This window comes from Phalacrocorax aristotelis, chromosome W (assembly GCF_949628215.1).
Source record: "Phalacrocorax aristotelis chromosome W, bGulAri2.1, whole genome shotgun sequence".
Lineage (NCBI taxonomy): Eukaryota > Metazoa > Chordata > Aves > Suliformes > Phalacrocoracidae > Phalacrocorax > Phalacrocorax aristotelis.
Genome location: NC_134310.1, coordinates 29,542,454 through 29,570,340, shown reverse-complemented (window position 1 = coordinate 29,570,340; position 27,887 = coordinate 29,542,454). Strand labels below are relative to the sequence as shown.

Sequence of the window (27,887 nt, the reverse complement as noted above, 5' to 3'; positions counted from 1 at the left end):
CCGTTGCGCAGCTTCGGGGAGCGCGGGGGGGGGGGGGGAAACGGGGGACGGCCGGACGGCGCGGAGAGCCCGCCCGCAGCCCGCCACCTACCGCTGGTGCCGCCGCCGCCGGGGGGAAGAGCCGGGCGCGGCCCCGGATACCGCCGAGGAGCCGCCGCCATGAACAGCGTGGGAGGCGCCGACGAGATCGGGTGAGAGGGGAGGGCGGTGAGGGGAGGGGGGGCGGCCCCTGTTCCCCGCGCCCCGAGGCGAGGGGCCGCGAAGCGGAGCGGGTGGGGGCCGGTGCCGCCGCCGCCGCCATGCTGGGCCCCTGCGGACCGGGAGTGTTGTTTCCCCCCCCCCCCCCCACGTGACCGGCCCGCGCCGGGCTGCGGCAGGTGCGCGCGGCCAAGGTCACCCGCGGCGCTTCCCGCGCGCCCCGGCCCCGCCGTGACCGAGCGGGGGTCGGTGCGTGACACCCCCCCCCCCCATCCCCGCTCCCAGCGAGGTGTAAAACCCACTCGTGACTCACCAGCGCTCCCCGCCTGAGCCCGGCGCGGCCGCGGGGACCCTCGCGTCCCACCGGAGGAGCGGCGGGACAAAAGGCGGCGGGCGGGAGCGACCCCTCGCCGTGCTGCAGAGCGGCCCTGGCCCGCCGCGCTCTGCCCGCCCCAGCTGCCCCAGGGCGGGCCGGCGCCTCCCGCTCGCGGGCGCGCTCCCTTCCACTCAGGGCAGCGCTGCTTCGCTTTAAAGGCTTCCCAGAGAATCTGCGGCTGCTTCAGCCCGCCGGCCTGGCGTTGCTCTCGTCCTCCTGACGCGCGTTTAGTATTACTTAGCGTTATCCCGCCGCAGCGCTCCGCTCTGAAGCCTAGCGACATTTAAATGACGGGGCTGTAGCCTGGGCACGTTAGAACTGAAAATAGTAAAAAGAAAATTAAAAACAACAAACCAAAATCAACCCAGCGATTGGCTGCTTACCTTTCACTACAAGTTGTGGCACAGAATATGCACATCATAACCGGTCACCTTTGGTGTTTTTTTTTTTTTATTTGAAACTAGAGTGGACACGAAGCAGGCTTCTCTTCCCGTGCTGCCTGCAGCGTGTAGCAATCTGCCTATTTACTGGGCACGTTCTTTGTGTCCTCTTAAAAACACGAGAGGCAGGACGAGTGTTTTGAATGGAACGTGTTGCTACAGACAACCCGTATCGCATGAGGAGTGTTTAAATGTGTAGGTTTTGCTCTGAAATTATTTTTATTTGCTCCTGGGCCTCAATCGCTGCCTGGTGCCCGATGAGCTGACCCCCCACGCCGCTGTTTGGAGCTGTAGGTGAGCGCAGCTGTGAGTTACTCAGGGAAAGGTGGTCAGCTTTCATCCTGAACAGGCCCACCTGCCACAGAGCTTGTTCCCAGTTGCAGGCTGCCTAGGTTTTGATCCTTCTGAGTTGTAATCAGATTTGAAAGGATTGGATTTTAATCAGAGGTGCTAATTTTCTTCTTTTCCTCCTCCCCCGAAAGTGCTCAAACAGAAAGGTGAAAGAAGGGGTAGAATAACCTGCAGCTGTGCAAAGGAAGTTGTTCTGAAAGCTGATGTGAGATGCGAGTCTTAATGGGAAGTTATGAATTTAACTGCTTTTCTAGGCAGAGTTCCTAAGTCAAGAGAAAACACTTCAGAAGGCCGTGGGCCTTGCGGCGGTGTTGATAGGAGTAGGTAGGGCCTTATGAGCGTTCTTCATTGTAATTAATATTTGGGACTATTTTGGGTGAAAGAAAGTGCTGCTCTTGAGACCCCTCTGTCCTACAGGATGCAGCTCGTTGAGTCTGTGCTAAGAGAAACGACAGATGTTAATCAAACTGCCAGGTTACTTTACATAGGCAAAGAGTGTGATTTTGTAAGTACCTGCGCATGCTTTCTGACTGATGCTGGGATTAGCTGCTTCAGTGACAGACGTGTTTATGGTGGAAAATAAATTAGGAAGTAAGATTTTGTCAGGAAAGAGTTGAAGCAGAACACGTGGGTTCGTGAAATTTGGTTAAAACTTATTATTACATGTACTATAACTTGGGAAGAGTCGTTGTTCTGCTTCCCGCTCTGGAACGAGGAGCGCTGCCGCTTCAGGTGCGCCATATCCATCAGTGTTGTTCATGTACCGGTGTATGACGCACGCCGTCGTGGCGGAGAGGAAGATCTGCGGGAAGAAATGGGCTTGTGTTCTGTGTCTCATCAGGCTCGTGCCGGGGAGTCGCCTTTGCTTCAGCTGGGGATGGACTAGAGCAGCCTTGTAGTGCTGCAGTCTGTGGCTTTATGGAGGTGTACGGTTTTGGGGGTGGTATGTGACCCTCAAGGGTATATAACTATATAAGGTAGATAGGGATGAGGACAGTGGTGTCAGCAGGCTCAAACTGGTGGCCTAACTTTAATAACTGCCAGCCCATAAACTCTTGGAACAAAAAGTGTATAGGAGGCCAGGAGGCAGCCTGCGTATGAGTTCCTGCATGGGCTGGTGACGCGAGCGGGACGCGGGGAAGCAAGCGCTCACCTGGCGTTATGTCACGTATGATACTGCGACTAGATTTCCGCGTTAGGCGGGGATTAGTTAACTTCGCATTTGCTCAGTGTGCTCAAACCGGTCTGTGGAGGAGTCGGAGGCCAGGGTAGTCCTGGCTTTTGGCATTCTGTAGTGTGCATATAAATAGAAGCCATGTATTTACATACAGCTGCTGTAGGTGACCTTAGGCAACCCTGCTTTTTTGTTTGTTTAAATGTATGTAGGGGGACTACAAACAATTAATACTGGAATTGGAAGGTTTCAATGACCACTAACTGTGGGGAGTCCTCCTTCCCTGCAGACAGCTTCATGTTCTGTCGGAATGCAGCTGATATTTTCAGATTGATCTTATATACCAAGCTATCAAATTTAGTTTAAAAAAAAAATCCCAATATACAGTGGGTCGAGAAACCGTAGCTAACGTACAATCACGGGCCGTCAAAACTTTAATCTGAATATGGCATTAGAACAGTTATTTTTGTCTTTGCTAGGAGGAAATAAAGTTATTTCCTTATAGAACTTTCCCTAAAAAGAATGGCGCAAGAAGGAGCACGCAGATTAGCACGTGGGTCCTGTATGTGGAGAGAAGACGTAGCGAAGGGACGGTCGTGGTGACGCCTTGGGTGAAGTTCGGCTGTTACCAGAAAGCGACCTGTTGCTGAGATCTGGCTGGTGTTGAATAAGCCCTTTGAAGTGATGCCACGAGCGAGCCCTTTGCCAGCAGAGGGAGGTGGGGGAGTTTTCCTATCCTTGAGAAAAACTTCGTCATCCTGGAACATGGAAGCAGAGAACAGGCCTGCTTTCAGAGAGGGCTGATAATGGGTGGAATGTCCTGCTTGTGTCATTATCAGATGCATTATGATAATGCAGGAGCAGATGCAGCCGCTGTCTTCTGCAACACTGAAGACTGTACTTTCTTTGCGTGTTGCCAGTTCGGCTGTTTTCTGGCCTGCTTATGGAGATACTTTGATCTGGGCTTTAACAGTTGGTCACTTTTTTATACATAAGACTTACATCACCTCTCAACGAGCGACTTGGAAATAAAATTTGCCTCAGCGGAACAAGACCTGTATGTGCCATGTAATGCTGAATTCAGTCACCCCTTGTTTTCACGTGTAGGGTAAGGCGCTGGTTTGGTTACTATTGGCTGTTGCATAAGGGTCATGATGTGACGGTGTATCACAGAGAAATGAATCAAAGCAGACCTTTTTGGGTCTGCTGGTTTCTCCTGCAAACTGCCCCGCTACGCAGGGTCTTTTAGGTGTGAGGCTTTCACTCACTGATGCTCCCGGCGCACAGCAGCTCTCTGGCTGGGGGGGCCAGTTCTCGCTGCAGTTAGCTGCTCCTGAAGAGCGCAGGTGAGAGGAAGTTTAAGGGTGGTTTTTTTGTTGTTGTTGTTAGAACCTCAATTTTCTCTGTTTAAGTGAAGGTGTGCTAATTCCCAGCCTCAGCTCAGCTGCAGCTATACTCGGGTATGTCTGAGGGCGAGGAGAAGACAAAGCAGGCTATGGCTCCTCTCTTTGAGGACTGATGAGAGAAATAGAGGGCATCCTCCAAAGATAAACCATCCCAGCACTTTTCTGTGCAGACCCGTAGAACTATTAACGGAAGAACTTCTTCCTGCAAAGGACCAAGTGTTGAGATGGCTTTGAACTAACCTTTAATTAGGGAGTAGATTAACTTTGTGTGGAAGTTTTGTCACGCCCTGAAGTTGATAAAGAGCTGCAAAGCAGGCAGTCGGGCATCTCACTGCTCTTTGTGCACTCGCCCAGGTGCTTTGGCGTGCTCTGACATGAAATGGTGCAGATTTGGATGCTCTTTTCAGAAGATGGGGTTGCTTCAGATCTGACTTAAGTTTTGAGCGTGAGGTTTAGTTTGGGTTTTAGCCATGACACTCTCATCTATTTGGAGATATCCCTAAACTAGATTGTGAAATGATTTCACAAGTAATTGCTGAATTAGTGCTACTCTGTTATTCAGTACTTGCCTCACAAGTTTGCCTTCTATCTTAGCCGTGAACTTGGTAGTTCTACTTTTGCTTTCATTTAACTAGAAGACAATGGTAGGCAAAAGTGATTCTGACTGGTCTTTCTAGGTGAGCGAGGGAGTAACACATAAAAGGAGTGGATGAAGGGTTTCTGCTTGTTTTAAGCAGCAGTTTGAGGACTTTCCTTTACCAGGACAGTACTTCAAGAACACAGGTAGTCTCAGCCTCAAAAAGCCTGAGGGCTGACTTCAGCTTTTTTGATCTGAGGATGGAAAAACTCCTGTCAGCTGTTTTACGCAATCATGCAGCTAGAGAAGTAGTACAGAAATTTCAGGTGGTGCCTGAATCGAGCTGCTGCATCTAGTTCAGCATTTGGTCTGTTTCTTCTGGCTGTGGTTCCTGTTGGGCTTTGACCTTCTGGCACGGGAAAGCTGGCCACATCATCTCAGGGCAGGTGCGCTTGCATTGCGTATTATTTGTAAATTGGTATTAAACTTCAGCCGCTGGGATTATTTTCCATACGACGATACCTCTAAATGTAGGAGATGGTGACATCAAATGTGTAAACTTCAGAGTGTGGTGTTCTTTTTGCTAAACAGCTGTTACAAAGGGCTGCAGCAGCTGTGTTGCTAGTGTATTTTTGTGGAATAATCTTTTTAACCTACTGCGGTTGTCAGTTATCTTTCTGGTAACACTCAGCGGTAGGTAGCAAATGCAAGTAGGGGAGCCCAGCTCTTCTTTGAACTTGGTTTCAGAGGCCTAATGCAAGGCTGTGCACAGCTCTTCGATCCTTCACCTGGGATTAAAGCAGTTCATGGAATGGACTCAGGTACTCAAACTAGGATGTCCGGTTTGCTGTCAGTTTGCTTTATCTCAGAAGGTTGGGGTTTTGTTTTCATCCTTAAATTGGAACCGCGTGGACGCTGCAGCTGCTCTCTTCTGTTGCTCAGAGAAGTTGTGTAAGTAACTGAGGGCCAATGATCCAGGCCTGGACAGGAATCCAAACACCCCATTTAGCCAGGTAGATGGACTTTGTAATGAGTTTCTTGGGTCACTTTTCATGATCAGAGGACTGGGAAGCTGCCATACGAGGATAGGCTGGGAGAGCTGGGTTTGTTCAGCCTTGAGAAAAGGGGGCTCAGAGGGGATCTCATCACCATGTACCAGTACCTAAGGGGCAGCTACAAAGGAGACGGAGACTCCCTTTTTACACGGAGTCCCATGGAGAGGACAAGGGGGGATGGACACAAATTGCTCTTGGGGAGATTCCGATTGGACACGAGAGGGACATTTTTCACAGTGAGGACAGTCACCATTGGAATAATCTCCCCAGGGAAGGGGTTGACTCGGCCACGTTGGGCACCTTCAAGAGCCGTCTGGACAGGGCGCTGGGCCATCTTACCTAGACTGGGCTCTTCCCAGAAAGGTTGGACTGGATGATCCCTGAGGTCCCGTCCAGCCTGGGATTCTGTGATTCAAATAATTCCAGTGATGTTTTGTACATACTTTCTGAACTATGAAGTGTTCCCCTTTCTGCCCCAGAAGAGCAGGTAAATGTACTTTGTGGGATATTCTGTGTTGTGGTTTGGTGTTTTTTTTAATCTTTTGGCTATTGTAATGATTTCTCAAAACAACACTGCCTTCTCGAGTGCCTGGAAATAAGACGTTTGGATGAACTTAGGCTTTTCTGATATTTTTTCCTTTCTCCTTGTGTAAAAGGATAAAATTCATTCCTCTAATAAGCTGACAATCTCTGTTCACGCCTGTGGCTCCCAAACCAGATGCTTCAGTTTTATATGTGTCTTCATGAACAGAAGGTAGTTGTCACAAAGAATAGTGAATTCTAGTGAGAACGGGTTTCGTAGTGTATTTTGGAGGCCTCAGTACCACCAGGCCTCTTCAGAATAGCTGACTTCTGTGTTAAATAAGATGAAGCATCTGTTGTGTAGCACCCTAAAACTCCTGTATCCTTCAATTGCAGAAAACTGTTTGTGGGTGGCTTGGACTGGAGTACAACGCAAGGTAAGCTATGTATTCTACAGACGTTAAGCCAGGCCTTAGTGAACAGCAGAACAATGTACAGATACACAGCTTTTTAACAGGCAGTACTGCGGTAGGAGGATTTGGATGAGATTCTACTGCTCTCTCCTGTTAATGAAAAAGATTTCCTTTAGAGAGAGTTCAAATATACGTTAATCACTTTTTGGCTTTATATTTTCTGTCAGTGTTTGGTGTTGAAGTTTTTGTCAACGTAGATGACGATGATTTTTTACCGTTGCTTTTCTGTGAGGCTACTTTTGTGTGGGTGGAAATAAAAGCAGTGCGTACCATTTGTTTAGAGGAAGTAAAATTTAATAATTTTCTAAAGACGAGTTTGAACTTGTTTAGCTGTTTGCTTATCTTTTGTCTGATGATTGCAAACACAGCCTGGTAAAGTTAATACCTGGTTCTGTTTAATATATGCTTTTTTTTTAACAGAAACTCTTCGTAGCTACTTCTCCCAGTATGGGGAAGTTGTAGACTGTGTAATAATGAAAGACAAAACAACAAATCAGTCTCGAGGATTTGGATTTGTCAAATTTAAAGATCCCAACTGTGTGGGAACAGTACTGGCCAGTAGACCTCATACGTTAGATGGCCGAAATGTAAGTTGCTTTTCATGTTTTGGGGGTTTTCTTCTGCTTCAGAACTTTCTGTTCCAGACTTCTTTACGTATCTGTTTTAAATTCTGGCTGCTTCTTTGCAGACTAGATAGTGTAAAAGTTACCTGATGGTTGGTTTTAAATGTTTATTGTAAGACAGCTTTAACTCCAGGATTTGTGTCACATTGTAGAAGCCATGTATTGACGATAGCTTTGATCTGAGGAGCTGGATTTCAGCGGTGCTGTGTTCAGCTGCCATAACCGTAACTTTTAGAACAATATTCTGCACGCTGAGATCTGACCAAACTTCTTCCAGATTGATCCAAAGCCATGTACACCCAGAGGGATGCAACCAGAAAGGACACGACCGAAGGAAGGATGGGTAAGGAAAAATATTTGGTGTATCCTGCCTGTTTTCCAAGGTTTAGCTTACCTTCTAGCAGTTTATTGGATCCACTTGAATTATAGCCATGTTTTAAAATCGGGAGTCAGCATGCAGGCCTTGACTGTAAATTTTATTTCTGAAAAACGTCTTCTGCTTAGATTTCCATGGTAGGACTCCAAGTACAATACAGCGTTCTGTCTCATCAAACTCGGTTTGTGGGCGTGGTATTTTCTTAAGCTCTTGGCGATGCTTTTAGTTGAGTTCTTCGCGTCTTGAAACAAGTGTCCGAAAGCGCACTCGCAGGACCGATGACGTTTTCCAGGCTACGTCACACCCTGCAGGTTAATATGATTTTGTTCTGAAATGAGTAAATGGCCTCAGAACACAGTCCCTAGTTTTCTGGTCTTCTGAAGAGCAGAGGCTGGGTTACAGCTGCGAACGCTAAACGTTGAGCTGAATGTGAAGTTGCTTCGCAGTCATGACTGGGAGAGTTTGAGCTGGAGATGGCTCCCCCTCCACCTGCAAGACACCATTGCTCATGTTGAAGTGTAAGATGATAGAAGTAGCCAACTTTATTGTCCTTCTGACTGAATTTTTTCCTCCTTGATTTAGCAGAAAGGATCCAGGAGCGATAACAATAAATCAAATAAAATTTTTGTTGGTGGGATTCCTCATAACTGTGGCGAGACAGAGCTCAGGGAATACTTCAAGAAATTCGGAGTGGTGAGTCATTCAGCCTGATGGCAGTTATCAGTCGGTTGCAAGATGCTTTCCCTCCCCACTGCCTTTTCTCAGATTTCGTCAAGCTGTCAAATTTTGGGTTAATTTAGACAAACTGCTGTAGGGACATATTGAAGCATTTTGTGATAAACTGTAGTAAACGTTCATCGTCTTGAAATGTATCTTGCTGTTTGTCAAAATCTATTGCTCTGATAAGTAACTTACTTCACTGCTTCTGTCTCCTCTTGTTTAAATCTACGTCATGCATTATTCTGTTCCCTTCTTGCATAAACTCCTGAGTTGAGTTGGCTTAAGAATAATTTTTTCTCTTTTCAATTAATAACTTCCAGCTCAGCAATTAAAAAATTTTTGTGAATTTTTTGGGGGAGGGGCAGGGAACAGCGAGTACTTCAGTGAGCTTGTGCCCAAGATCCTCGTCTGGGGCTACGTGTACAGATAGGTTAAATTTTGCAGTCTCTGCCATTGTTTTGGTAACAGTAGCTGCTTTTAAATCATTGTCTGGAATCAGCTGAGCTCTGTTGTCCCTTGAACCTCTGTTCTAGAGACAAACTACTACTCAAAACACAAAGTACTATGAAAATATGCACCTCGTTTTAATTCCATTTGTAACCTTGGACTGAAATGTCTGTGTCGTCTGATTTTTGGGGTTTTTTTCTTGTTAGTTTTAATTCCCATTTATCTGTTGCCCCTTTAAGATGGTAAACTATTGAACTAAACTACTAAATTCAGCTGTGAATAAGTTTGAGAAACTTAGATTGCCCGAGTTAAATTCAAGATTGTGCCAGCAGATGTGAACTTGCCATCTTTGAGTGATACTTTTTTTTTTTTAATCACCTTTCTCGAAGATCTCTCCTTGGTGGCAGCAAAGGATCTGTTGATTCTTAAGTGGCTAAGTTTATCAACAGTACTGTATTTAAAATTTGATTAAGATAAAAAAAAATAAAAGGCAATGGCTAACAACTGTTTCTTTAGTTCGAAAGGCTGCAGTAAACTTTTAATAAAAAGGGGGGAGCATGTTCCACAGCTGTGGAGCATAATTTCTAAAGGCTCTTCCTCACAGACTTCTGGCTTTCCTGTTCTGACCTCTGGATGGCTTGGGAGATACAGGGTTATGTTCCGCCAAATATAGAGGGTAGCAGCCATTAAGTGCAAGTGCCTTTAAAAGTAAGTAGCAGCACTTCAACAATAGTGTAGAAACTGGGGGGTCTGTGTAGCGTTCTTGATGAGTTATCTTTGGAGAAGCAGAGGCTCCTACGTATGTGTTTGGCCCCAGAGTGAGGAGCCAAAAGCAGGCACTGGCGCCTGCGCATGGTAAGTGCTCGGTAAATACGGCCAGGGTGAAGTTGGGGACCCAAACAGGGCAGTGGGGCAAGAATCTGGCACGTGGCATAATCCCCGAATGGGGGTAAGCCTCAGCAGTTAGCATCCAGTAGGGTATATTCAAGCAAGTGAATATAGCGTAATAACTTGAGAAGTATGCTTCCTGGCTGTACGTAGAAGGCAAATTTGTGTCAGATTTTAAGCTAATTCACGGGATTCTAGTTTTAAAAAAAAAGTCCTAAGATGGACTTGAAGGTGAAGATGTGATTCTGTGAGACCACACACATTATGTGACCACTTTTCTGCATCTGAGAAATTTCAAGGCAGTTCCTTTCAGCTGTTTTGATACTGCCTTTGACATAATTGTTACACCTCGGGTTCTGTTTGAATTGTAGCTCACAGTGGTGCTTATTCTGAAAAAAATCCCGAAGCCCTCGAACAGCTTGCATTTTCCATTTTTTGGTGTTATTTTAAGTTAAAATCGCACCGATACTGATCATCTGTAACTTAGGGGGGTTTGTGTAATGCTATTTAAACACTGATTTATAACCGGTACTCTGTGCCGCACCGATATTCAAGTAATTCAGAGAAGCCGTGCAAATTTTTAAATGTGCTTGGAGTTAAAGCTGCTTTTCATGTTGAGAGTGAAAATGTTTATAAATGGAAAAAGTAATCTTTTAAGAAGCTACACTGATGAGCAGTTTGTTGAAAAACAGAAGCCTTTGGGTTTTTTTATAGGCTATAGTGTGGGTATAAACAGTGTAGCGACCTTAATGCTAGATTAAAACCTTAAGTGTGATGAGACCTTAAAAAGCCACAATGTAACAGCTTTTCAGAACAGATGAACTCCGGCTTTTCCTAAACTCCCATCAAGAGCAATATTCCCAATTTGTCGGCGCTGTGCTAGAGCAGCCTGGTATCAATGGCTACATCGAGCATTTAATTGTGCTTTGTGGAGGGAGTGCGGGAAACCAGCCTGTAGTAACTGTTTATAGCGTTCCCCTGGTAGCACAGTTAGTAGAATTTCCCTTCTCTCTTCCAGGTCACTGAAGTTGTAATGATCTATGACGCAGAGAAACAGAGGCCCCGAGGTAAAGGCTGATCTAGTTTGTCCTTGAAATTTCTTCATACTCTCCTATAGTCAGATGGCAAACTATTTCACACCATCAGAAAAGGTAGACTGTTTTCTTTCTGTGTTGCCTCAGGAAAAAGAATAATTCACTGGGCAAATATCACTTCAAGTTTAGACTCTTCACCTACAGCCCTAGTTGGTATCTGTGCATTTGAAGTCAGATGTTTCATGTTCATTTATGGTTTTTTTGCTAGTTTTTTTAGTTGAATGAAATTTGATTCTCAAGCCGCTCCTGTGGCTTAAGGCACTATTGGTGGGGGGGGAAATGAGCAGACTTCCCTCCTGTTCCACATGAAAGGTATGTTGCTGTCTCTAGTTGCATGGGGGGGTTACTCTTGTTCAGAGCCCTTCTGAACATGAGATTAGAACAGAATCCATCCATTATATGCTTTTTGTTTTGGTTAAATGGCTTCACTTAAAATTAAAGAAACTCCTTAAACGACAAAGTAATTCTGAAATATATATATTTTGATTGGGACGTATAATCCCTGTATGCTAGACCGCTTTTTTAAGAAAAAAACAAAACAAAACCCAAAGCGGAAGTTTCACTAGACTATTTAATCAAGTTGGTAACCTTTGGTCAAAATATGAAGCAAGTTTCATGTCATCCACCTTCCATTGCATCTATCATCTGTTTGACAATTAAGAGGCAATATTTTAAATACGTGAAGCTTAGTTGCACTGACCACCTTGTAGCATGTTCTACATGCTAGAGAATAGTTTGCCATCTGAACTTTCATTTCTCTTCTGACTCATTATTAAGAAATATATTCTTCACTTCATATTTATTAAGCTGTTAAGTCTTAGTTTTATTTTTAATTTAGACATACATCCTTAGTGACATATTTAAGTGTTTCATAGTAAAGTATGGTAATGTTAAGTAAGTTCTCTTTTTTTTTTCTTTTCTCTCTGTGAATTGTTTTACTGTGATTAACGATATCTCTTTAGATTTCTTCTCTCTAGGTGATAATTTATCACAGAGGTACAGGCCAGTTCCACAGTCAGAGGAGGGACGGGCTTTGTCTTTTATTGGAGTGTAAACGAAGTTTCAATATATTTGTTTTTTTTTTTTGTTTTCCTCCTTTAGCTATCTTAATCTTCTTTCAACGGATACCTTTTATTTAAGCAGAACATGAATTCATCTATTTAAATGCTCTAGAGCATCTGATTTTAAATAGAGGAGGCAGTGGAGACAAAGATATGGGCATCTGAATGTAATTTGTGGCTGAAGTTCTGAAATATTACAGTAATTATTGTATCATCTATATCTGTGTAACATTTAATCCCAGCCTTGCAGCCTCTGAGCAAAAGGTACTAAAGCATCGTGCCTGGTCTGGATTAATCCTGGTCTCAATTAATGGCTTCTCTGCTTAAAGCTATACTAAAAAAAAAAAAAAATAATTAAAAAATAGAGGGCTTTGGGTCCACTTCCTAGGTGGTAGCTTAAAGCAGAAGTGACAGATGCACATGGGTTTGAAAACCTATCTGTCCCCATCCAGCGTGCAGATGTTCTGCAGAATTCTTTCTCCCTTAATTCATCTGACTTCTTAGAGCATTCTTGAATCCTGTTGCTCTGGCTTTCATTTTTGTTCTGTTACATTCTTTGGTGCAGCTTGGTAACTAACAGTCATCTCCAAAAATGGCCTTGTTTAGTCCCTGGGGGTGTGCTAGGAAAAACTCCTCAGAGCTTGTGTTCGGTGCTCCTGGTCATGCATCCAGAACATTCTCTCTTGCCTTCTCTTTCCGGTCTGTGTTCGGTTGCAGAGTGCTGCTCGGTCTCTACGCTTGTCCTTTTAACATGATACTGCGCTGGTTTTGGCTGAGAAGGGGTTAATTCTCTCTAAATGGCTATTTATGAAATTTAAAAGGCCTATGCACCGCCATCTTCTACTTGTACCGTTCTGAACTTTGCCTTCTTCCATTAACTTTCTACCATCCTTGGGTTTTGAACAAGTCCCTTACTGCATGCCATCTGACTCGTTTGCTGGTAGGAGGAGGGGAAGAACTATCCCTGTTACTAATCCCGGTAGCGTTCATTTCACTTACCTTCAGCTTGTCGCAAGAACGCTGGGAACCAGGTTCTCAGGTAGTGAGAGCTGCAGCGATGCCCTTGAGGAGCCAGCTGTGTGTCTTCAAGCATCCCGGTCGTCTTTGCTTACTCGCAGTCCCTGCCTGCTTCTGTGAGCTCTCCTGCAAGCAGTGCTTTCATCAAAATTCTTTTCAGAATCCCAAGTATAAGCGCAGCCAGCCTCGTTAGATCTTAAAAGAAACAGTGGCTTTGTTGCAGTCTCTGCTTCTCATGCTTTCTATTCTTGGCTATACCAACAACTGTGAAGTAATTTACAGGTCCTTGCTGTGTTTGTTCTCCTCTTCCCCTTGGCTGCAAACCAGCGTCATTGCTCTGTTCGGTAGTCCGCTTGGATTCCTGCTAAATGCAATTAGTTTCTCTCTAGTCTTCAGTGAAGTCCTGTCCTTCAAAAAAATCAACCTACTGGATGATAGACTTCATCACTTTTACTGTATTTAAAATCTCACGTTATTGGTATTTTGCTGTGTGCTGTACTCTGATTTGTCCACTGTTCCTTATCTTGTGGTGTTTGACCCTCTTAAATCTTTTTTTTTTTTTCTTTTTTCTTTGCTGGCTTCCTCAATGACCTCTTATTCTCCTTCCTTCTCCCGCTCCAAACCCCATCCCCACTCCACAATCTGTTCCCCTCCTTCAGTCTTCTTGGAATCGAGTTAAACGAGCGGCCCTTCATACATAGATGGTACCCATCGTTTTTCTTTCCCGTGTCTTTTTAGATAAAGGCTGTAATACTAAATGTGTGATTTAAATACAAATACTTTTCTTTTGGCTCTAGTACTTAGATTTCTAGTTAACCTCAGACAAATATATTGTGATGAAATGCTGCTCTCAGTTTTGAGGCTGCTTTCATCACAGGTCAACAAAACTTCGTTTATACTGCCAGTCTCTTGTGTGTGGGAAATGCTAAGTTTTTTCCTTTTTATTTTAAGTTTATTTTAGTGATGTCTTTTGCTCTTGTTGCTGACAGCAGAATTTGACCTGCTGGAATCTATTTTGGCCTGTATCTTTGTGTATTTTTTTATATATAAACTTTCTCTACAATAGGCCTCTTTGGGCTTACCCAACCCAGTTGGATAAGCTTAGAGAGACACTAACTGTTATAGATACTGTATTTCTGTTTAACGCTTTAGAGCAATATATGGCTGCTGTCAGCACTAGCTGCAAAGCAAAATGCAAACCAAGGGGGAAATCTTGGGTTTCAGAAAAGCAGAAATGCATCCATGTTCCATATGCTTTTGATGCCGCACCTCGTTTTTCTTTCTAATTTTTATTGCTCTACCCTTAGCTAATCTAAAGAATGGCACAATTTATGTACTGCATGTGTTCTTACCTTTCCTGGGATTTGGTTGTTACACCAGCAATGAGTGGTTGATGGCATGAACCAGCCTCCGTGTTCTGTGAAATTAACCACTATTTTGCCACTCTCTCGGCAGTATCAGCAGCTACAACCTAAGTGCAGTGGTTCTCAAAGTGTGACCTCGAAAAGCGGTTTAGTCCCGGGGCTCTGCCTCGTTTCCAGCGTCTTCTGCAGGCGTCAGCCGCTCCCCCGCAACCCTTAAAAGCTGCTGGATTCAGCCGAGCTGCCGCCATCGAGGGCTGTGGTCAGATACAAGGGGCCGAGCTGCCCTTGGGGACCTGGAGCAGTTAGCGGTGTCTTGGGCAAAAAGAGGGACTGAAAAGTGTTGGGTAGATTTTCAAGAGAAAAGTAGCAGGAAATAGAAGAAATAAAATAGATGAAGGGATGTGACGGCAAGTATCGCACTCCGTGTGAGCAACGCTTCCATAGTTGACGGGTTGCCGCGTTTGGAAGGAGCGATGCCTCGTACGTGCTTTTTTTCTAAGGTGTGGAAAACTTGAGAACCTCTGATCTAGGTTGTTAGTTTCTGAAGCTTCTCATTCATCCATGGAGTGGTAAAATTTTTCATGCTTTAACAGCTACATTTCAAAGACAACTTTTTTTATTTTCCACAGAAAATATTCCCTAATTGGACGAGCGGGGCAGGGGGTGGGAGGAAGTCGCTTTGCAGCTTTGGGGAACAGGGACATGATAGGTTTTCCTTGGGAACCTAGTCTGAATCAAAAGACAGGAGCAGCAAAGTTGCTCGACTTTCATCTGCTGTCCCACAAGTATTTTGTTTTTAATCATGTGGCACAGTTATACTTATGACTATATTAGCACTATTTTCCATTTCCTGGCAGGTGGGTTAGGAATAAAATCCAAAGGTAGTTAACGAGCTCAGTTTGTAAGTTGCATGTGTGAAGCCAAGATGAGGCATTGGTTGCCTAATGACAGGAAGTATCCATCGCAATTTTCTCAGATTGACTTTTTTTGAAAATTTAACACAAGTCTCGGTTATCTGAAACCCCTGCTTGAACCCTTGGTCCGCCCCTAATACTGTTCATCATCCTGTTTTGTGTCACAACACCCTGCTACCTTGATTCACTCTTCGTCGTTGGCTAGGTTTTGGATTTATTACTTTCGAGGACGAACAATCAGTGGACCAGGCTGTCAACATGCATTTTCACGACATCATGGGCAAAAAAGTGTGTAGTTGTAGTTTTATTTTACCTTAAGAAAGAACCAAGTCTTGGGCAACTAGCAATTTCACTGGTGAATAAAAACCATCGATTCAGTTAGGCGGGAGAGCGTGCGTGTCCAAATTCGAGGCTTTATCCATGAAGGTGGGGAAAGTCTTCTGAGTTTGCTTAAAGGGGTGAGGTTAGCTTGCGGCTTAGCCCGTAGAGGAGGCAGATCTTGAAAGCCTGAGAACTTAGGCTGTGGGCTCTCTTGTTTTGGGTAAGGCCTTGTGCTGACAGACCTGGGGGGCTGCTCTGGCTGGGCGTAGCTTACCTTACACCGACCTGAGGACTGCCTTTGTGTGGAGCACTGCTTAGGTGCAAAGATAGAGGTTAGTTGTTTCCAGCTGTTTGAAAATCGGAATCCCAGTAAAATCTGAGTTGTTCAAGGCTTGGTTTAAGATACCACTCCTTCAGATGTGTATTTGATACTCAAATTTTGAGGTGGTGTGAGACAATCTACTTTATATAATCTTAAGCTTAAGAGGAAAAAGAAAAAAAAAAAAAAACATCGTGAAGGATTGGTTTTTTAAAAAATTGGGTCACTTACTGTGAAACTTTGATACAAACCCACGTACTCTATATAGTATTTAACCACAATGCAGTTAAGTGACCTCTGGTTGTTTCATCTTCATACTGTGTTGTCAGCAAATGGGTGTTTGATAGGGAGGAATTTTTTAGGCTTGCTTTGATGTTACTCGGCAAGGAACATGTTTGTACCTGTGGAAAAAAAAACCAACTAAAAGCAAAGCAGATTGTTGCAGGACACCCAGGTTTTATACAGAGAAAATAACTTCTTAAAGAAAAATTTAATCACAGGAAATTCTGGTAAATTTAAAATCCTTGCAGCATTACAGTATATCCACAATTTTTAAACTAAGCATTAAAACTGCTAACCTTAGAGTGACCAGGTTTCAAGGAAACACAAGAACACTGTCACTTGCCTTAAATTATTGCATTGTACGATTTTGCATTGTCTTTTAAAGTCTCTATGTGCTGATGTTTCATAAGCATTTATTTAGCTAGGAGGGGATATATTTTTGCATATCAGTGGGATTCTGGTTAATTATGCAGTGTATAATGCTTTTTATTCCTGTGAACTTGTTTTGGGGTTGAGGGGTGGGCTGATTTCCTAATAACGGGAGCGAAGCAAGTGAAGAAGTGTGCCTGTGTACTCAAGAACATTAGCGTGTGTTCTTGACGGCTAGTGTTTCCCTCTTGCGAGCAGCTGAGCGCTCCCGTTTGTGAGCAGATGCGCTGACAGCAGTACATGTACATCGGTATGTGTATGAATTAGCTATATCCTGTGTACATCCTCTGGTCTTCCCTCGGAATCGCCTTAAACTTGCGTGAGCCACTTAAACGAGAGGTCACGTCACAAAGCGGCGAGCTCGATACGAGTAGGAACAAAGGATAGTACATCTGCTGTAATGGTTCTGGGAGAGCATGGAGAACCCTGGGTGAGCCTTCCAAACGTCGCCTCCTCGGCTGCCGGTTTTCAGAATACCTCAGTGCTAATTCAGAGTTCTCCGTCGTTTCCCCAACAGCCTCAGTACCAAAACGAAATAATTTATTTTTGCCTTTTTTTTTTTCTCCTTTCAATGACATGGAAAGCAGAGGCATGCAGTGTGTTTTCAGCCAGGAGCAGCGGAGGTGCCTTGTTTCTTGGTGGAAACAGGGCTTTAGGCAGGTGTAGAATTTTAACCTCGGTGCTAAGAATATTGCACGGGGATTTTTTTCAGTCCTCGGTTTGGCAGTTCACCGCTTCCAAATGTGCACTGAAAAATTAATGGAATTCTTCCACACAGAGCTCCAGATACTCCGCTCTCTTCACTGACTAATAATGCCTGCTTTAAAAATGGTATCTCTTTCTTTTTGGTAATTAAAAAGGTATTGCTGAAATGAATCCATATGTTGTTGAAAGGAAAAAAAATTAAAATTGCAAGAAGGACTCTGCTTTTGTAAGCAAGAACTGAATTCCCTCAAGGCAAATGTGTTAAGACTCATTAATTTGAGTCCTTTGAAAAATTCCCTCGGCTCCTCTCTGGGAGGGCCTTCAGCTGACAGAGATTTGGTTACTGTCATGTCTAATGTCCTTGGGGCATCTGCAGTGGGGTGGGGGCGGGGGGCTTTGTCCTTGCCTTGTGCCTGTTTCCTGTTTGTTCTCTGACATGAATGGTTTTTAAGACATGGCAGGAAGAATTCTGAATACTTTTATTTTCCATACTACTCAGGCCCATTGATGATTGAGATTTATTTTCTTTGTACTCTGGCACCCATTAAAATTAATCATAAAATAATAAAAAAAAAGACTTTAATTCAGCATGCATGAGTGCTGAGAGTGTTTCATTAAATCAGAAACTGGATATTTTTTTTGAGAGAGAGAGGTTTATATTGAATGTGCAGCTTATTTTAAGTAGGTCAAATGCACTTATTCGATGGCTTGGAACACTAGGACATTTTATCTTTGAATAAAATAAGTTAAGCACTGTGGCTTACTGATTTTAAAAACAGGAGGGCTTTTGTCACTGACTTAACACAGTATGAAGATTTGCTTCTTATTGACTCAACTGTCCATTTTTATTACTTGCATGTTTGTTTACTTTTTTGTTAGATGTAATGTAAGATTCTCTTATCACATCCATTCCCTCTGACATTGTTTGAGTTAATTGAGATTCTTTAAGCGTTAGCCTGGGGAAGGTAAGTCTTTATCTTCCATTAGACATTTAAATAAAATCTAAGTTTAAAAACAAACAAACAAAAAAACAAACAAACAAATGTGTGTTTCTCAGGTATGAGCAGAGCTGAAATTGTAGTTAGATGGGGTGGGTTTAAACTGTAACTTTCAAATGAACCCCAAACATGTTTGAACGGTTAAAGCATTAGTACCCTTTTTCAGAGCGTGCTCTTTACTCCCCCAAGGTCTTTTTTTACTGGAAACGCCATCTTTGTAACTCCTGCCTTAAACGCTAAATTCGTATATCAGCGATTTAAAAGATTATGCTTTTTTTAAAGTGAAGAGCCGTCGTAAGAGGGTACTGCTGTTTTAAGATTAAAGCCAATGAATACTGTACTACGATGAAACATAAGTGATTTGTAGGATGTGTTTTACTTGAAATACCTCAATAGTAGGACTTGTAACGTCTTACCATCGTATATGTTGTACCTGAGAAACATTTTAAATTACTGGCCTTAAGTTTAATAATTAAGTATTTAGACGTAAGTCATAAGATGCTAAGTGTAGTCTTAAGTGTAATTAAGGGTGTGTGTGAAGGGAAGGGGGGTATATTGACCTGCACCATCTCTCCTAAATGGCGACTCTGTTTGTTTAGGTGGAGGTGAAACGCGCAGAGCCTCGTGATAGCAAAAGCCAAACTCCAGGGCCACCCGGTGCCAGCCAGTGGGGAAGCAGGATCATGCCGAGCGCTGCCAACGGCTGGGCAGGGCAGCCCCCTCCGACCTGGCAACAAGGATATGGCCCTCAAGGTACTGCTTTAGCCGTCTCGCAGTCGCTGTCGCCTTTGCAGTTACTGGTGATTTGGTCCAACTGGCAAACGAGGGTTCCCCAGGTTTGTCGGTGCCGTGGCCGTGCTGGATTATTGGTAGCAGAACTAAACTTCCACGCGTCAGTCCTCCCCAAGTCTGCTGAGATCGTTCCTTCACTTCTTTTCCCAAAACACTTTGCATAGAGCAGAAGTCAGTGGGTTGTGCCGAGTGTAGCATGTGTCCCGGGCAGCCTGGGACTTCTCCTTGTCTGTTCGGTTCCGCCTCCCCCCACCTGGCATTGGCACGGTTTTCGGTACTGCGGAGAAGGTGTTGAGAAGGCTCGATGGCTCAAGTTGTGACTCCAGCTGTGGGATTGTGGCCTGCGTGAGACCCTAATGAAAAATTGTGTTAAAATATGGGTTTTCAAGGATGAGGCAGTTTCAGAGGAAGTTATAAGTACAATTTGAAAGGGATGAGAGAAAAACAGATGGTCTTGTCTTTGGATTTTATTGCTTAATGTAGCCTGGAAAAATAACAAGCAGCTATGGGCCTGGCAGTGGTGCAGGGGAGCACTTACTGCATATAATTTTCTTGATTTAGCTTGAACCCTTCAGGGCTGAAAGGAGCAGCCAAGTGCTTTGGGTTTGATGGCTATAACCCCCACAAGATTTTGAAGACAGGATAAATATGCTGAGTTCATCCGAAGACAGTTTTGATAACTTACGGAGAAATATGGTGGTATAATTGAGTTGCGTTTGACAGAACAGAACTTGCTTGCTCTGATATATGAGAAATTTCCACCTGGGGGGCCAAAGGGAGTGTCACCGCTTCATCTATTGCTACAATAGATGATACCTCAGCGGAGGGATTGCTTGTTTCCCCATGGTGCTTATTAACTTGAAAGCTGCAGCTGAGGCTTTGACATTCTGCACAGATGTGCTAATCTGCAACTGCGCAAATTGAGAAACTGGATTATTTTCAGTGTGGTTATTTGTAGAGAAAATTATATCTGGTCTACTGGAAAGATTAATGTAAAACATAAATGCATTTATCTTTCAATCTTAGTGCTGCAACGAATGCAGAGGATGATGTTTTTATGGTCCAAAACCTTCAGAAATGACTAGAGTAGACCTGGTAGTACATTAACAATGCACTGGGTGTGTAGTCTGCTGTGATTCTTGGTATTTTTGTTCTTCATGCTATATAGTTTCTTGCACTTGGTATGCTGGCAGATCTTGAACACTCTGTCTGGTTTGGGTTTGGGGACTGCTGTCTCTTCTGCGTGTTATTTGCTGAACGATTCAGAGTCTCTTCAGAACTGCATATTCAGAGATAGTCCAAGACTATTTCTCGGACCACAAAAATAGATCTGTAAGGGATGCTGGGCGGATACCCAGCCTTTTCCAGAGCCCAGAGCAAGATCAACTTTCTTCTAAGTCATTCCTGTTTCATAGTATAGAGCTTCAAGTCATGTATAAGTCGCTTTTTTGTTCTGTTTTAGGGATGTGGGTGCCAGCTGGACAGGCAATTGGTAAGTACGTTATATGGGACCAATTTTAAAAAGAAAAATTCTACTGAGCGAGGGTGCAGGTTCTTTAAGAATTCACAGTGATTTGTGGATTTCTGTAGTATTTAACCTACATTTAAAAGCTTGATTGAATTTGCCCTGGAAGAGCGAAGGAGAAGACAGTGTATTCTTAACAAATCAGTAATGGGAGCTGGCATACATCCTGCTGTTGCCAACCACGCTAATTTGTTATCGAGGAATTACATTCTGAACTGCAATTATTTACAGCAGGGATACTTGAAGGACAAATATTTCCCAAAGAAAGAATTCATAGAAGGCTGAGACTGTCAGAAATCTATCAAGCAGATTTACCCCATCTAGAGGATGCAGACTTAAGCAGCAACTTTTTATTATTAAGCTGCTTTAGTTCTTGGTTTCTCTTAATTTTCTAGGTGGATATGGACCACCTCCTCCAGGAAGAGGAGCTCCGCCGCCGCCACCACCATTTACCTCATACATAGTCTCTACACCTCCTGGAGGATTCCCACCTCCCCAAGGATTTCCACAGGGCTATGGCACCCCTCCACCGTTTAGTAAGTAACCTACGGGAGTTTGAGGACAGTTCGTCACCAAATCCAGTTTTCAGCTTTTGCTCAGCTTTCTCTGGATTTGGAGCCCCCCCCACCATGTTTTACATAACCTTAAATATTTTGCCTAGATTGTATATCCTGAGCCATAATTAACTATGTACGTATTTTTGTCAGTGAGTTGGGTTACTTTTTCTTGGGTGCAGTAATGATTTGTTATGTTCTCCAGTTTAAATCTGTGTTGCTAAACAAATTTAGATTTATTGTGTACCCCTGTTACAACATCTGAGAGAAAAGTTAGGGATTACTGCATGGTGACCTGGGCTCGACACAGGCTGGGATTTTTCGGAGAAGCTTAAGGAATTAAGGTCACAACTGGCGTTGGAAATATAAATAGGATTTTAGCACCTACCCTCTCAGGCCACCTTTTGAAAAGTCTAGTCACAAACCTAAATTAAAAAAGGAGGTGAAAAATAGCACCCGGTTATCTAGAGTTGCTTGTTCTGCAAGAAACTGTTTTTTTGGGGGATATTTTTTTCCCCTCCTAAAATCTTGGATAATATGGCTTCCTCCTCATGTCTCACGTGTGCACGTGAGCGCGCAGAGTTTGGTCCCTAGTTCTACTCTTATCGCTTTTTTCTGGTTGCTGATGTGGCTGCAGCCTCCCTTTGGCGTGAGATTTTTTCATGTTAGGAGGTACCTTGTTGGGGACTTTAGCCACAGTGGTTGCCAGAGCATAGGAGTGAATGACTGTATGGGCAGCTGTAGGTTACAAACACTTTGGTTTTAATAGACTTACAAGTATTTTAAAAAAATTGTGTCTTGCTGTAAAGCCAAGCAAGAAGTCAGGGTGGCGTTTACCCGTGCCTTTTCACATGTATTGTACTTCCCTCGTGTTTCAGGTTTTGGTTATGGTGCTCCACCTCCTCCACCTGACCAGTTTGCCCCACCTGGAGTCCCCCCTCCACCTGCCACTCCGGGGGCAGCACCACTAGCTTTTCCACCACCACCACCACCATCTCAGGCAACTCAGGACATGAGCAAACCCCCAACTGCTCAGCCAGAATTCCCTTATAGTCAGTTTGGTAAGTAACTGCATATAAAATGAACTCAACTTGATGTTTCTCCCCTTCCTGCTTTTCTTTTATACTTGGGTAGAAAGTCAGTGTTCCGAAAGAGTTTGCTAACGCTGAAGGCACTTCTCTCCAGGATGGGAATACCAGCCATCAGCCCTCAAGTGATCCTTAAATCATGCAGTATTCTAGCCAGAGGGTATTTTCTTAATCAACTCTAAAGCGTTGCTTGTATGCTGTGAAATAGTCTTCAGGGACTTGTGCGCTACTAGGGTAAGTTACCGATTTGTACTCTCCCTGAATCCGTAGTTAAAACTTTTTTCTCCAAGAGCTTCACGGAGCTTGTAGTCAACTTCTTTGTGTAACTGACTTTGATCAGGATGGAGAATAGACTCAGAGAGTGAGAGTAGCATTGGGAGGCAAGCAGTACTGGTGTAAGAATCCAAGCTGCGTGCCTTCTCCCTTCTTCCCATTCCTTTCCTGTCTATCGCAAGTTGTACTTCTGTCAGAAGTGTGTAATTCTCAGTTGTGCTGTATAGATAACTGCTTCAGAGAGCCGGTAGAAGACATTGATGTAACAAGTTTTAAGCCAGGCAGCCAGTACATACCAAAAAACCCCCCAGTTGTTAGACAGGTGCTTGTGCCCCTGAGTAAAATTTCTGCTCCTCCCTGTGGAAGCCAGGAGGGAGTTCTCCTCTTGCCCTTCCGCTCAGCCGCGCTTCTGAGCAGTGTTCTCCAAGGAGCTCTTTGTGGCATACTCTTTTTTTGTTTTGTTTTGTTTTGTTTTTTGGAAGGGATTATAATTGGTCATTTTTTATTCCTGAAGTGAACTTTTTGCGTGCATTAGGCCCCCTGGATTTAGGACTGTTCCCCTCTTGAACAAGTTCTCCATGTGTTAGTGCCTGCCTGCCTCAGTTAAAGTGCCTGCAGAAACTGTTACGAAACAAAAACTTCAGGAAGATATTGAAATAGATACTATTTGAGGTTCTGAAAATGTCAATTAGACTCTGAAGGAAGACTAGCCTTGCAGATGTGTTTGTAAAGCAGGCGTATGTTCTTGTGTTGAGGAATTTGAAATGTTTTTCAATTTGTTTGTTATAAACATGGTGGCTTTCATAGATAGCTTTGCCCTTGTGACTCAAGAGGAAGTTTTTCTCATCTTGCCAGAACTCGTCTCTTTGCAGACTCGTTTTGGAGGGCGGTGGACCCTACTAAATGAAGCATATATCTGTGCACAGTCACTTATATTCAGTGAGGAGCCAATATTTGGGATGTGTTGAAGTTGAGGAAGAATCTGTTTTCCAGCATTGTGAAAAACTGGGGAGGGGGGATTCCAGTATTTGGTGTGTATGGTACCCCTTGCCTCTTGCCTGTTCTAGGAAGCCTCTTTGCCAGTGAAATATTTCAGGTGTTCTTAGTCTCTTAAGAGTGCTAGGGAGGGAGGAAGAGGTGTGTAGGGCTGCATTTTGACCGAAGAACGCTAAGGAGGTTAGTTGTTTAAACCACAACTGCAGTTAGTCTCTCACCTCAGGAGGGCTTTTCTAGCCTGAAAGCTGTTACAAGTGCTAACGGGGATGGAGGTGATTAATGTGCTTCAGTACCACAGAATCATCCACCTGTTCATAAAACTGTGTGTGAAATCTTTTAAACTTTTAAAGAGCTTCAGCACTTTATGTGATCGTACATTAGTCAGTAGCGTTGCTGTACAATAGGCAGTCTAGCTGATCTGCATGTATTTACATAAATGCATAAAGCTTGTGGGCTTTAAAGAAGCACTGAGTTATCTAATCATTGTGGCATTTTAAGATTTGTCCTGGCTTGACAGCATCTGAAATGCTGCTATGTTTACAGCTGGGATGAATGTGAACGCTAGTAAATGAAACACTAACGTGGGTGTGTCTTCCTCACCCTGAAAAATTATCTCTGTACAGGGCTCTCTTGGGGTTCGTCACCCTGGTCTCCTCATTTCTTACTAGGGCTGGGTACCTATTCTCAAGACCCTTCAGGCTACGCGCCAATACTTTGTTTACACTCTTATGGTCAGGCTGAGCAGTGAGAAGCCTAGGTAGGTGGTGCCTATTTACAACCAATGCTCTTGATATATCTGCGGTTGGGAAATTAACTTGGGTTTCTTGCAGGGTCTCTTTTAAGAGGGGGGGGGGGAACAATGCGGCTCGAATGTTTACTTTCGTGAGTACGGGTGGTACAGCTCTCTGTTCGTCGGCTGGCTGGAGTACGAATGACGCCGCCGTTTGCTTCCCAAGCTGCTGCGCTGGCGAGGCTTTATCCTGCGTAATCGAACTGAGCTCGGGTTCTTAAGCAAGGCAGTAAAACCGTAACGGTCGGCACGGCTGCCTTAGAGCAGAGGTGCTGGTGCGAGCCGAGAGCTGCAGCAGGAGTTAAGAAAGCAGGGGGAGACAATGTGTACGTAAATGTCTGGCTGTTCAGGTTTACGCTGTAGGTTTCCGTTGTGATAAACAAATTGAGAACTGTGGTTTCCACCACTCAGCGCTGTAACACTGCAGTGTACAGCGAGAATAATGTGATTCCCACCCCCCACACTCTGAGCCTCACCCCTTGGCAAACAATTAAATTGTATTTTTGGTTGCCTGCTTATCTCTGTCTGAAAAAAAATGACTGGATTAGCATTTTGAGCTAATAGAAGCCTGTGATAGTGTGTTTTAAGGCTCATTAATGGTAGCAAGTCCTGAGAGACAGGCAGAGCTTGAAATTGAAATACTGCAGACATGCTAAGAGACGTGATTTTGGATTAAGAGAGTTAAACCTGCTTTAAGCCCGCATAGAGAGAAGCAGAATTGCAGAAATGTACTTAGTAATTAGGATTCCTAATACCATCTTTCATAGCAGAGGCTTGCGCTGATGCCACTACTATGATTAAGAGTCGTATTTAATTACAGGAACTTTTATTGAATTTCTCAGTTTCTCAGTGTTCTTAATTTACATCTGGTTGGCTTTCATATCGGCAGCAAGAATTCCAGCAAGTCTTTCGTCTTCGCCCTTTCTCCCTGTCCCCAAATCCTGCTTCCTCTAAACCTGTTCTGAATCTGGCCTGTGGCAGGGGCCACGCTGCAGGGCGGCGGCCGCAGCCTCGCTGGGTGAGCAGGAGGACAGGGTGGCAGGAGAGGAGAAGCGCTTCGTTCCTCAGGTTGAGGAAGAGCAAGCTAAATGTTAACCTGCAGCATGCGCTAGCGTAAACTGTAGCTGAGACACAGCACCCCTTCAGGCTTAAAACTAACTGACCTCGGCTGCTGTCGGCGGGGTAGGGGCCGTGGGAGAAGGGCTCTGTAGTCGCTTACTGGCTGCTGCTTCTCTTTAGCCGGGTTAGACGCGTTTGCCGCCATCTGCGGTAGCAGCGGGGTGTCACGTTTTGAAACGGGGCTTTGTTTTATGAACTCGCAACAAATTTACTTCAGCCCGCCCGTGCAGTGAGCTTTCGGGGAGGGACGTTAGTTCTTCCTAAGAGCAGCTTTGGACCGGGGGTTCCATTATAAAGTATATAATGGGCGCAGTAGCCGCGACCTTCTGGAGTCTGCTTTGCCCCCCCATGTTTCAATTTACATTTTTTGAATTGAGTGTTCCTTGAAAGGGAGGCCAATTCAGTTAATTAAAATGCATATTCAGGCAGCAGCACTCTGGTTGTTCTTTTTTTTAAAGGGAATTTAAGATTGCCTTCTCCAGCGTGTCTTTTCAGCGAAGGAGGTTTTTGACTTTCCAAGGAAGGTGGCGAGGCTGACTCTAGAAAGCCAGCGTCGAATAACTCCACGCAGTCGGTCGGAGGTGCTGCAGGTTAATAGCTGTGAGATTTCAGGAAGAACTTCCTTGCTCCATCTTCATCTCTGCTGAACCTGCCAGTACGAGCTTTTAGCCAATAACCACCCAACCCAACAAACGATTTGGGATGAGCTGACAGCAAACCTGCAAGCCACTTCAAGCTTCTGAACAGCCGTAATAGGATAGTTTAACCCTCAGCCAGGGTGGGCTTACCTCAGAGGGGGAAAACTACCATTCCTGCATACCTATTCACTCCTGCTTTTTGCCTGTTTCTTTGTAGGAGAAGGGAGATAATTGCCAGAGCTGAAAGCAGCTGCTTATCTTAGCGTCTTAGAGCGAGGTGTTTGTTCCTGTGCGCGAGGGGGGAGGGAGCGGCGTCAGGTTTTGAACTGGCGCCTCTGTTGTGTGCGCGGATGCTACTGGAAGCTGACTCTGCTGCCTCTTTCCCCTTCTCCCCAGGGTATGGACAAGACTTGAGTGGTTTTGGACAAGGTTTCTCTGATCCCAGCCAGCAACCCCCTCCCTATGGAGGCCCCTCGGTGCAACCATCCAGTGGCCCACCTGCAGGAGGAAGTGGTTTTGGACGAGGACAGAACCATAACGTGCAAGGATTTCACCCCTACAGGCGCTAGCGTGGGCTGGCAATCAGGGAATTCTGTCCACACAGGGATGCCTGGTACCAGCTGAACCCAGGAATCCCAGACTTCTGAACTTGTGACAATCACATACTTGATGGAAGAAAAACCTAACAACATTTTTTTTTTGGGGGGTGGGGGAAGATGGCTTCTGAAGGCAAAGCTGTGGGTGTTTGGACTGCAGTTTTTAAATATTTTCCTTTCTCTAACCCATCAGCACAAATAAAGAAAATGTCACTGGTTCAAACTACAGGGTTTTAAAAATGTCTTCAGCTTTAATTCAAAACTTCAGGTTTCTTTTTTTTGAAATTATTTTTTTCCTGAGCCTTTGTTTTACCGTATATTGTAAACTTTTATGTTTAAAAGAAAAAAATATATACATTTACAGATTGTGAAATTTTTAAGAGAAATTTTCTACTATGTATGCTGGCTTATTTTTTAATTTAAAACAGGGTTTCCGTTAGCACTGTTGGAAGTGAGGGTAAGCGGCAACCCCCTTACTCCTGACGTTAGCGGTGGGGCGGATGGTTCAGAAACTCTGGGAGTTAAAAGAAATCTACTGAGTGTATTTTGCTTTTGTTACCTGCCGGTGTAGAGCCGGTAACAAGGCAGGTGCAGACTTGTTGATGCACAGAGTCACTTACGAAGCGCGGTGTTAGATCTGGGCTTCAGACGCTTTCAAACCCTCTGTGGATTTCATTAGGGGTTAACGGAGGCCTTGTTAAGATGTAGATTTCCCTCAGGCAAAAGGTTTAGGTGCATTTTGCACTAACCAGTGATTACCCCTGGTTTGAATAAAGAGAAGTACATTTGGATTAGAAACACAAGCCTGTCTCCATTTTTTTTTATTTTTGCTTTTGACAAAAAAAGTTTCTTGTGAATTTGTGTTTTCATGAGAAATCAATTGGCAGCCTTGAAAAAATCATGCCTCACCATCAATATACAGGCTTACGCTGTGCCTCAGTGGACTGTTAAACTCCTAGCAGTGGAATTAAGTCAGCAATCCTTCGTGCCCACTCGACCCTTGCCCTCTTCGTGAGAGGATCGGCCGCGGTGAAGGGTCTGGGGGGGCACTGCCGGCTTTGCTTTGCAGGGGCCGAAGAGCTGTCGCAGCTCTGACCCGGACTGGACTCGGCGTGGCGAAGGGCCCTTGCCGCGGCTGCCCAGCCCTGCTGGCGCGCCCTTCGCACGCTGGTGGCGGCGACGGGCTGGGGTGGAACGCCGCTCTTCGGCTGACCTTGAGGCTTCAAGGCACAGTGAGGAACGCATTCTTAGGAGCTACGAGGAGCACGTGTAGCTGTCTCGTGGGTTTGGCGCCTCCAGGAGGGTGCCCCTTCTCTCTCTCTCTCTCCGTCTCCACTTTTGAAATGCAGAGATAATCTTGCCGCTGACGTGATCTGCTAGCGCGTA

At 44.5% G+C, this 27,887-nt stretch overlaps 1 protein-coding gene across 5 annotated transcripts; it reads left to right on the top strand.

Moving 5' to 3' along the window:
• DAZAP1 (DAZ associated protein 1) lies at positions 1-26,887 on the top strand. 5 transcript variants are annotated; one of them, XM_075077270.1, is made up of 13 exons: positions 31-191; positions 6,496-6,536; positions 6,993-7,159; positions 7,473-7,538; positions 8,154-8,264; positions 10,645-10,693; positions 15,282-15,364; positions 18,730-18,883; positions 20,385-20,414; positions 20,843-20,983; positions 21,880-22,062; positions 24,027-24,115; positions 26,302-26,887. In XM_075077270.1, exons 1-12 carry the CDS (start codon positions 160-162, stop codon positions 24,104-24,106), a joined length of 1,137 nt encoding a protein of 378 aa, XP_074933371.1. In that variant the 5' UTR covers positions 31-159; the 3' UTR covers positions 24,107-24,115; positions 26,302-26,887. The 5 variants fall into 5 exon arrangements, with proteins under 5 accessions (XP_074933372.1, XP_074933374.1, XP_074933371.1 ...); XM_075077271.1 differs by lacking the exon at positions 24,027-24,115 and having other exon boundaries at positions 1-191; XM_075077269.1 differs by lacking the exon at positions 24,027-24,115 and having other exon boundaries at positions 8,157-8,264.
• Positions 26,888-27,887: the final 1,000 nt, after the last annotated feature.

Bases quoted from the DNA above. Each gene is read 5' to 3' on its own strand.
- DAZAP1 (XM_075077271.1), top strand. From the start codon at position 160: ATGAACAGCGTGGGAGGCGCCGACGAGATCGG. The intron at 20,984-21,879 runs GTAAGTAACCTA...CTCGTGTTTCAG, and splicing joins TGGCACCCCTCCACCGTTTA to GTTTTGGTTATGGTGCTCCA. The intron at 22,063-26,301 runs GTAAGTAACTGC...CCTTCTCCCCAG, and splicing joins ATTCCCTTATAGTCAGTTTG to GGTATGGACAAGACTTGAGT.